General features: G+C 37.2%; 1 protein-coding gene across 1 annotated transcript in view; it reads left to right on the plus strand.

The window, feature by feature from the left end:
• LOC135090805 (uncharacterized) overlaps positions 1-11,353 on the plus strand; it is a 20,239-nt gene extending 8,886 nt beyond the window's left edge. Inside the window, exons 2-4 of the mRNA XM_063987870.1 lie at positions 4,766-4,971; positions 9,789-9,806; positions 11,348-11,353. Of these exons, the coding sequence (XP_063843940.1) occupies positions 4,766-4,971; positions 9,789-9,806; positions 11,348-11,353 (230 nt within the window). The remainder of the gene's footprint in view (positions 1-4,765; positions 4,972-9,788; positions 9,807-11,347) is intronic.
• Positions 11,354-11,610: the final 257 nt, after the last annotated feature.

The raw sequence follows: 11,610 nt of genomic DNA on the forward strand, positions 1-11,610 counted from the left end.
GAGAGCAATAAAAGCCACACTATTTTGGTGAAATAAAGTAAATGGACACTGGCCAGGAGCTACAAAACGAGAGAAAAAAAAAAGAAAAAAAAACACTGTTGCCAATTTCAAAAGGCCAAAAAGATCATCCAAAATTAAAGGATAAGTATCTTGAAACCTCCCTTTTCAGGTCATAGAAGGGAGGAAATACAGAAGTAGGTATTGAGTCCCAGAATTTACAAGAAAGGAGAATGAATAACCGAAAATACCAGTTAACTATTGCATTAGAGAGGTGGACAAAACAGCGGTGAGAGACAGTCTTGTGCAGCGAGGCGGCGAAGGGAGGGGAGGCATGCAGTTAACAAGATCAGAAGAGCAGTTACCGTTAATATAGCGGTAGAAGAAAGCAATTCAATCAAAATGCATCAAAATTGCAAACAAATTGAAAGAAGCAAACTATTTTAACATTTTTCTATTCAAAATGAAATTATAAAATAATGTATAATTTCTGATCAATAATATTTTTTTTTATACACTAATACACTAAAGAAATAATACACACATAAAACTACATATATTCTCTTATATTACATTTGCAAAAAATCACAAATAAATGAAAAATAGGAGGGAGAGGAAGAGGAGGAGGAGGAGGAGGAGGAGAGAGGTGGAGGAGAAGCGAAGTGATTGGAGGAATGGAGGAAAGATTGCCCTCTGAATGAGGTTGGTCAGATAAGTGTTGTCGAGAGAGAGAGAGAGAGAGAGAGAGAGAGAGAGAGAGAGAGAGAGAGAGAGAGAGAGAGAGAGAGAGAGAGAGAGAGAGAGAGAGAGAGAGAGAGAGAGAGAGAGAGAGAGAGAGAGAGAGAGAGAGAGGTGGGGAAAGTAAATGTCAATAAAAATTCCTCGTTAAATTTGTATTTTCCTCTCTCTCTCTCTCTCTCTCTCTCTCTCTCTCTCTCTCTCTCTCTCTCTCTCTCTCTCTCTCTCTCTCTCTCTCTCTCTCTCCCTCTTGTAACAAATTAAAATATGAAATGTGTCACCGTTCAGAAACTGCGCACGCACACACACACACACACACACACACACACACACACACACACACACACACACACACACACACACACACACACACACACACACACACACACACACACACACACACACACACACACACACACACACACACACACACACACACACACACACACACACACACACCATCCCACGCAAAGACTTAAACGCATAACAGAGAGAGAGACAGAGAGAGAGAGAGTAGGCGTAGTAGTAGAATGACATGCAACAGAATGAGAAGGGAATGTGTTTGACTCCCAATATATTTCCTTCAGATTTTTCACGTGTCATTTTAGATAGATACAGATTGAGTTTGACGCTTATCATTTGTTTACTACGGTCACATTTGTCATCATCAGCAGAGATGTAATTTTAATAGTAATAATAATAATAATAATAAAAATAATAATAATAATAATAGTACCTGCAGCAGCAACAGCACTAGTAGTAGTAGTAGTAGTAGTAGTAGTACCAGTAGTAATGTATCTATATATCTATCTACCAGGCCGGCGATCCCTCACGGGGCGGCCCAGACAAAGCACCACACACCCACACATTCACGCATCATTTTTAGCTCCGTCAGTCCCCGGTAATAATAACTATAATAATAATAATAATAATAATAATAATAATAATAATAATAATAATAATAATAATAATAATAATAATAATAATAATAATAAAAAGAAGAAGAAGAAGAAGAAGAAGAAGAAGAAGAAGAAGAAGAAGAAGAAGAAGAAGAAGAAGAAGAAGAAGAAGAAAAAGAACAACAACAACAACAACAACAACAACAACAACAACAACAACAAATGTTAGTAATGAAACTAGCAATACACCATCAAAGTCGACACAAGCACGTAAAACTGTCGCATCAACATGTGTGGGGTGTGCGTGGCAAATCCTCCTTGTAAAGAACGCCAAAGCCAAACTGAGTGAATGAAACCAACAATTCTGGAAATGAAGTGATGACGAGTTACAAAACACACACACACACACACACACACACACACACACACACACTCCGGAGAGAGAGAGAGAGAGAGAGAGAGAGAGAGAGAGAGAGAGAGAGAGAGAGAGAGAGAGAGAGAGAGAGAGAGAGAGAGAGAGAGACTAAAAGTAGCCACCGTTTCAAATATTAACACAAAAACCTACCTTTTCGTACTTTTACTTACTTTTGCTTACTAAAATAAAATACCTCAAATCTATGTAGCAAAATTTCTCTCTCATACTGAAGTCTTGAACTTAGCGAGGCAGAAAAGTAGACGAAGTGAAGAGATAATTTTATCGAGCAAGAAAATAAACACACAACCAAAGTGAGAAATAAAAGAGAGTGCAAAAGAGAAAAGATGCAGAAGGAGAGCAAATTATAAAGGAAACACAACAAAGATGACGATTCATCAATCCGTGTATCAAAGAGGAAGGCAAAGCCAAGAGAAAAAAATGGAGACATGCAATGGTAGACTAATAGAAACTCAAATCATGTAGTACTTCTGCCATCGCCCACTCATCATATGGAAGCATGGTTCATAGAGTCCAGTAAACCGTAGCAAATAGTCCGTAGATTTTAATGGAATGCGCCAAATACTCTCCGTTGTAAGTGAAACGTGGTAAGTAGATAGATGTAAACTGAAGTATGACATTTATAAATAGATTTTGATGTAGATTTATCAGCAATCCGAGAACTGTTCTGCATGATACATGAAACATGGTATATGTACCACTTGGACCCGGTGAACTCTGGTACTGCTTCCCTGTAGTCTTCAATGAAATCAATACGTAATATGCTCCGTAAACTTTGTTGAAACGCGGTACACGTTATCCGTAGACTTAATTGAACATGGTCAATGTTATAAGGACATATTCTGTGACTTTTGTTGGGTTTTCATCTGAACTGTGTGTTAAAATTTGTAAGTTTACGTGTGAGAAAACAGAAGAGAACAAAGTAAGCCCCGCCGCCCACTTTTCCCTCCAGCAACGTGCCGCCCCAACAGGATACAGCTAGAAGAAAAGTCATGTTGCATGTAGGAAATTATAACACGAACGTTTTATAACAGAGAATGAAAACAGACAAATAGTCTGTTCATACTAGACTATCTATTGTATTTCGTCAAGGGTGAAGAAATTTTAATTATAATAATTATTCAACAAGTTAAAGTAAATGACATAAAATTATACATAATGATAACGAAGCACTCTACATTAACCTATGATGTCTTGCCAGGAACTAAGTTTCACCTCCTCCGTGATTACAATGTTTCACGAAGTATGTCACATTTACTATAACTAACTAACTAACTACCTAAGAAACTGACTAACTAACATGTCAAATTACTAAATAACTACCAAACTAAAGTAAGTACTAAATAAATAATTAACCAATATACGAACATACCAAATAACTAATTACATAACTAAAAAAACTAACTAACTAAACTATATAACTAATTCACTGACTCACTCACTCTCTTACACATACACACTGAATCACTCACTCGCTGATAAAAACATAAGAACATTGAAAATAAGAGAAGTTGCAAGAAGGCACCAGGCCATCATAAGACAGTCCCATATCCACACCGTCTTATATCCACCTATCATCCCTGTCCATATATCTGTCTAATCTTTTTCTTCTTCGCTCGGTAAAGGCGCCGTCAAACTAGCATATTTTCCGTCAGTTTTTTTTCGTCAACCTTCTGAAAATTGACAATTCTTTGAGCGCAGCCTGTCACACACGCACAGCCATTTGTCTTCACCTTCGTCGACACTAAACAAACATGGCTCTTCTGACGCACAGGCAAACAGTCGCTGCTCTCTACTTTATCGCAAGTTTTGTAAATCGTAGACGAGCCAAAAGAGCTAAAAAGCGTACATGGATACGTTCATGGTTGGCACTTCGCGAACAAGAGTGTTTATCATAGACTTGTGAGAGTGCTTGACTTCGGAGGACCCAGAGGCGATGAAGAATTGGATTAGGTTGAACAAAAAAACTAATACCACAAGCTTCTAAAGCTAGTGACGCCCAACTAAATAAATAGATCAATAGATGCCATCAAGGTACTTATACAGTCCCATACAATATAGTTAATTGACGTAGCACTGCCTGCTATCTCCTTTCTTAAGTTTGATCGCACAACGTAATCAAGAAGTTTATCTGTTGAAACTGTGGTAAGTACAGGGAAGTTTTCTCTGAGAAGAGAGGTGACTGCACTGTATGCCGCCTGCTTCAAGCCTTTCTTGAGATAAGTTGTCATTTATGTGGTGCTAGAGACAACGGTAGTTTCGTATGTTCTCTATAAGAAATTCCTCTGCGAGACGTGTCCGCTAAGGCTGATCCATGATGCCCGGCGTGCAGGAGTAGAGAAATAGAGACCTTCCAAAAGTGTAAACATCTATCCAGTCATGCGAGCTGTTATACTATACTCACAAATCAAATATAACGACGTGTGAAATTAACCAAATTTATATTTTCTTTACTTAAAACCTTTTTTTTTTTTAACAGTAAGGCTTATTTAGCATCTCTTTATATTATAAACAATGGATTTTCATTTGAAAACAAAAGTTGCCGATAACCCTCCTCTGTGAAGACGATCAGAACGAGATAAAAGTTGACGAAAAACGTGCTAGTATGACGGCACCTAAATCAATCAAGTCAATCAGCTAGTGGAATAAGAAGCACAGCATTGACAAGTGACACACACTACCTTTTTCTTGTCCACAGGTGAAGGAGAGGAAGTGCAGTCCTTGCCAGAAGAAGGATACCTTAACAACAAGATCCTACAGCTGCTCTTCCACCGGTACCTCCAGTCCTCCCTCCACGCCTCCCTCTCCTCCACAAACACCCCCGACGGTCAGCATGCCCTCCGTGACCTCCCTTCCTCCTCCGGTCACCTCCACAGCGATTACATTAAAAGAAGTGGACAGGAAGTAAGTGTGTGTGTGTGTGTGTGTGTGTGTGTGTGTGTGTGTGTGTGTGTGTGTGTGTGTGTGTGTGTGTGTGTGTGTGTGTGTGTGTGTGTATGATGAGTGGGATGAGTCACAGGAAATGAGAGAGAGAGAGAGAGAGAGAGAGAGAGAGAGAGAGAGAGAGAGAGAGAGAGAGAGAGAGAGAGAGAGAGAGAGAGAGAGAGAGAGAGAGAGAGAGAGAGAGAGAGAGAGAGAGAGAGAGAGAGAGAGAGAGAGAGAGAGAGAGAGAGAGAGAGAGAGAGAGAGAGAGAGAGAGAGAGAGAGAGAGAGAGAGAGAGAGAGAGAGAGAGAGAGAGAGAGAGAGAGAGAGAGAGAGAGAGAGAGAGAGAGAGAGAGAGAGAGAGAGAGAGAGAGAGAGAGAGGGGGGAGGTGAGAAGGGAAAGGGAGGAAACTAGGTGAACAGTTGGTAGATTAAAATGTAAAAGAGAGAAAGAGAGAGAGAGAGAGAGAGAGAGAGAGAGAGAGAGAGAGAGAGAGAGAGAGAGAGAGAGAGAGAGAGAGAGAGAGAGAGAGGACATATTAAAAAAAAGTAAGTAAGCAAAAATATAAAGGATGAAGAGGATGAAGAGAAAATGAAGAAAAGGCAGGTAGAAATCATAACATAAAAACAACAAAAAGGAATAATGGAAAAATATAGGAAAAAAAAAAGATGTTAAAAATAAAAGGAAGGGAAGAAAAATACGTAAAAAAAAAAAAACTGAATCAAGGGGAAAATACGAAAGAAACAATGATACCAGAACTTTACCATAGCAGAAAATAGTTAAAATATTCACTGGTACTAAAACAACAGGGAAGGAGTAAAAAATAAATAAATAAATAAAGTGAGGGAAAATCGAAGCTGATACCAAAACTTTACCATCTGTTTACTTGTTACTAACGCCAATATTACCAACCCCACAGAATCACAACTACAGGGTAAGTATATGAACCAGATGTGGAAACAAAGGCACAAGGCTCATGCTGAAGGAACGCTGCCCTTGCACTCGTAACTAAGATAAACACATTGCACTGAATGTCAAAGAGAAGCACTTGGAAACGTAATACTTTATTTATTTTTTTCTGTTTTATCCACTTGCATCGTGATGGAGAAAATATAAAATGATAAATATTTTTAGAACCTTTGCATCGTGAAAAGGTAAATTAAAAGAATACTGTTGATGTGAACGTTTTTTTTATTTTTCGTTTTTTAACAAATCGTCTGCATCGTTAAAATATTGCACATTGATTCATAAATGTTTGTACCATTTCTTTTTTAACAAATCGTCTGCACCGTTGAAATACTGCACATTGATTCATAAATGTTTGTACATGTACTTATTGCAAAAAAAAAAAAAAAAAAAACATTAACTGCGTATATGCACGTGAGGTCTGGCATATCAGTATTTACATTCTTAAACACCTGCACCATCTCTACAGTTTGCACTTAAGTATTAAACACTTCCCATCTGTTATAATACTGCACGTTACTTTTTTGGATAACCGCCATATTTACATTCCTGGACATTTGCACCATGATAAGATTGTACATTTTCAGGGTTCGCACTTAAGTCCTGAACATTTTCCATACCTTCCGTCTATTGTAATCCTGCACGTTACCTTTGATACCCACTATCTCTACATTGTTCAACATCTGCACCATTACGATCGCATATTAATCAAGATCCGCATTTTTATCTTATTAGTAATTTGTCTTTCATGATGATTCTGCACGCTACTCTTGGAATACCTATATTTAGCACACTCAGACGTGTTCTGTCATCACAACATCCTACACTGACCCACAAATGCACATTCTTTTAAAACATCTATTTTTTGTAATACTGTTGCACGTTACCTTAGGAATACCTGTACTAAATTTTACATAAACAATTTGGACCACGATAAAATTGAATATGCTCACAGTTATTAGAATATTTCTCAATCATTATGATTTAGCACTTATTATTATTCTTATTTATATATTAATGTTTTACTCTTGAACATTTTTAACTATAACAGGATTGCACAAATATCAAAAGATGCATGTACTCTTTTAAGCATCATCTAGTCAATATAATACCGCATGTTATGTAAGCCACATTTACACCTTTCAACAGTTTGCACTAAGACTACTCAATAAATTAAGATATATTTATACACTTTCTTAAACATTTGCTGTTCTTTATTATCTTGCACATCAAGACATTCTTTGCGTCGTAAACAGAATCAAAACAACATAAACAAATAAACCTATGTAATCACGGTCAGAATTCACTTAACCTGCAGCACTTACCACCACTGTGTTTCGTGTTCTTCTGAAGTTCTCTCATCTGGTGACACTTACAAATCCTGAGTGATGGCAGAGGCTAAGATCACAGGGCTTAACTCTGCGGAAAAACGAGGCAAGTCACACAGAGGTGAACTGGTTAATGGATTTCTGACTGACCTACAACTACAACCCTACCTTTGTATATTTTAAAGGTTTGCATGCATGTAAGAAAACTACGCCTAAGTTATCATATGTATACACTTTTTATGACATATGCATCATTATAACATTGCATGATTACCATTTGGACGCTTAAATTATAAACCAAATATAAAACTTGAACTCTACCCGAATTACGACAAGCATAATTCTTTGCACTCATAAACGAATTGCAAAAGTCATTTTAGACGGTTTGATTATTTTTACTTCCTTTATTTTTCCATCGCGTGACGCACCTGGTGGTACAGTTGCCTTTCTCCTGGTCAGGGATTGAATTGTTAAAAATCTACCTCAGGATTTACAATAAAAAATAAGAAAAGGATGTCATTTTTCATTTCAGTTGAAATAATGACTTGGGCATTTTCTTCATGAAGCTGACGAATTTCCAATTATTATTTTTTATGCACACCTCATCATAACAATGAGGATAATTACCTACACACTTTTCAATTCTTAAACAAACATGAAATTTTAAACTTTCAAAATCATGATACATATATTCAATTTATTTTACTTACACACAACCATAAGAATACACGCTTATTATCTATACATTCATTAATTATTCACCTGACATGAACGCTCATGTCTTGAGTAACTGGATGGGTAAGCTCACTTTCCCTTTTACTCCAATCTGCTCATTTTCCCTTGCCCTGCTATACTCGCGCCAGTCAGACTCCTTTCACAGTAACGACCAGCAGGAAGGCCTTCACCCAGGGACAGGGAGGAGCTATCCCGCCAAGTTAAGCTGAAAATTATCACCCCGCACCCCATATGCTAATGCATCTTCATAATTACGAAGATTATTAATTGAGTATGAAGATTTTTTTTTTCTTTTCTTCCTATTCCTCTTTTCCGTCTTCTGCTGCTGTTACTCCTCCTCCTCCTCCTCTAACACCACCACCACCACCACCACCACCACCACCAACACCATTGTCACCACCACCACGACCTCCTCCTCCTCCTCCTCTTTCTCATCTTCCTCCACCATCACCACTACCACTTCCTCCTCCTCCTCCTCCTCGTCCTCCTCCTCCTCCTCCTCATCCTCCTCCTCCTCCTCCTCCTCCTCTTCCCACCACCACCACCACCACCACCACCTCCTCCTCCTCCTCCTCCTCCTCCTCCTCCTCCTCCTCCTCCTCCTCCTCTTCCACCACCACCAGCACCACCTTCTCCTTCTCCTCATATTTCTTCACTTCAACATAATTTTAGCTTATCTCAGTGTCTCTGTTTATATTTTCAAGATTATATTATCATTATTCATGCTCGTCTGCATTTCCAAATTAAGAATTTCATTATTACACTCATATTATAATCATATATTTTGCACTTTTTTTTCTTTAACATTCTCAACATAGTATCTCTCATAGTAGATATCTTGCATGTTTTAATGTTTCACTAAATTTAAGGACGAATTATAAAGATATTTTATTATTGCACGATCCATTGATATTGTGTGTGTGTGTGTGTGTGTGTGTGTGTGTGTGTGTGTGTGTGTGTGTGTGTGTGTGTGTGTGTGTGTGTGTGTGTGTGTGTGTGTGTGTGTGTGTGTAATCTCCAGCATGCACTCACCATTTTACATTATTTCTTTGGTCTCTTTTCACAATATATATTTTTTTTATATTTCCATCTTTTTATACACATTCAGCTTATTCGTCAAGCTAACTATTAAAACACCATTTCTTTTATATGAATACATTACTCTCTCTCTCTCTCTCTCTCTCTCTCTCTCTCTCTCTCTCTCTCTCTCTCTCTCTCTCTCTCTCTCTCTCTCTCTCTCTCTCTCTCTCTCTCTCTCTCTCTCTCTCTCTCTCTCTCTAGCATCTCGTCTTCTTAATTACTCGTGCTATTCCTAACGTTGTGACTGATAATTAATTAAACAATGTACCACTTCAAAAATAAAACAGAAAGTTTAAGACAGAATTAAACAATTGAAATGAGAAACAACAACAACAACAACAGCAACAACAACAACAACAACAACAACACCAACATCAACAACAACAAAAACAATAATAATAATAATAATAATAATAACAATAATAATAATAATAATAATAATAATAATAATAATAATAATAATAATAATAATAATAATAACAAAAACATATCATATGCATTTCCTTAAATACAGATCAATAAACAAATGAAAATAAATAACAAAAGTGAGGCAAAAAAATAAATAAATAAAAATGTCAACCTGGCCGAAACACAAATAAATAAAACCGTAACCTTCTCTTAACACAATGTGAATATTCAAAAGTCATCGTGGCAGTTACTCATTTGGTCTTTTTTTCCTTTATTCCAGGCTAACCTTGGAGGAGGAGTAAGTATGGTTCCTATAGTCAAGCTAACTACTTATATATCCATCCTCCTCTTCTTCCTCCTTCTTTTTTTTTTCTTGTTTCTATTTCTTCATCCATTATTTACTTCTGCTCTTGGTCCTGCTGCTTTTTCATACTTCTATTCTCCCCCGTTTTCTTTTTTATCTCTTTTCCATCATTTTAACTAGTCTACTATCTCATCGTCTTCTTCCTCCTCCTTCTCTTCCACTGTGACTTATTTATATTTATTTGCAACTTTATCATTTCTTCACTCCTTTCCCAGTTTTCCTCTTCTTTCCTCCATCCCCTCTTCTTCTTCTTCTTCCTTCTCTTCCTCGTATGATCTTTTCCTCGTTGTCAACCTCGATTTTCTCGTCAGTATCATCGTCATCTTTCTCTTTTTTTCTCTCTCTTCTTTTCTTCTTTGTCTATTTCTTATTTTCTTCTTCTTCGATTACATATTCTAGACCTTGTTCTTATCCTTATGTTTCTTGACCACCAACACCACCACCACCACCACTACCACCATCACCACCACCATCTTCACCTGTCCTATCATATCCCCCTTATCACTATCATCCTTATCTCTTACTTTCACTTTCACTTGGCAACCCTCCTTCATTGCACAATCAGAGGCCTAGACACCATGCCCCATTTTCATTATAATCTTCATTGTCACTGTTAATTGTTGATCACTATAGTTACCATCACTATATTTATCATTTCCATTATCATTTTCTATATTTATGTACAGTATTTGTGTATAAAATGAATGATTAACTTATGGCTATTTTTCTTTATCATTAACGATTTTTTTTTTCTTCCCTTTCCTTTCTTTCAATGGATGCAGACAGTAAGTATGGAAATTTATCATGTTTTCCTCTCAGTCCATCATGATCATCAAACAGACATTATTTTGGAAAGGTGTTGTTTACCCATGTTTTCCAAATGGGGCGTGGCTCTTTACAAAACAATATTATGATGTTGTACACTTTTATTTTCCCTCTCTCTCTCTCTTCTCTCTTTGCCTCCAGATGTGTCGGGTAAGTGACATTTTAACTATAACAATTAATGTTCCGTAAGTTCCTTCATAAATAAAAAAAAAAAAAAGTTAAATGCAGAGAAATATTTACAACTGAAATTTTGGACTTTATGGAAAAATATATTCACATTATTGTCAGTCATATACGTAAATGTAGATCTCAGTAGTTCAAATACACAGATAAATTAAATACATGTTTTACAGAATAGTCCTTTAAACATTAGACTTAAATCCACTTAAGTAAGATTTGATCCTTCTTAACTTATTGCAATCCTTCTTATACCAGACTCGATTGTGATAAAGTGTTGCTCATTATTTGTTCCTGTGTTTCCCTCCTCCTCTTCCTCCTCTGCTTCCTCCTCCTCCTCCTCCTCCTCCTCCTCCTCCTCCTCCTCCTCCTCCTCCTCCACGCACCTGCCACTCTTCACCTCAGAAACATCCCCTGGTAAGTAAATCTATATTCGAATTGGTTGTTTGTTATTCTCTTCTGTGTTTCGTTAGCTGTGAGTAATTATCCTTTTATTTAGTAGCATTATTGTTTACTCTGCTTTACTTCTGAATGACTGTGGGTAGAGATCGTACTGTGATTAACTTTTACATGGAGATCAGAGAAGTAATTGTAGTTTTCTGTGGTGAATGCAATCTCTCTCTCTCTCTCTCTCTCTCTCTCTCTCTCTCTCTCTCTCTCTCTCTCTCTCTCTCTCTCTCTCTCTCTCTCTCTCTCTCTCTCTCTCTCTTTTTCTTCGTCTTCTTCATCTTCTTCT

Source organism: Scylla paramamosain, chromosome 36 (assembly GCF_035594125.1).
Source record: "Scylla paramamosain isolate STU-SP2022 chromosome 36, ASM3559412v1, whole genome shotgun sequence".
Lineage (NCBI taxonomy): Eukaryota > Metazoa > Arthropoda > Malacostraca > Decapoda > Portunidae > Scylla > Scylla paramamosain.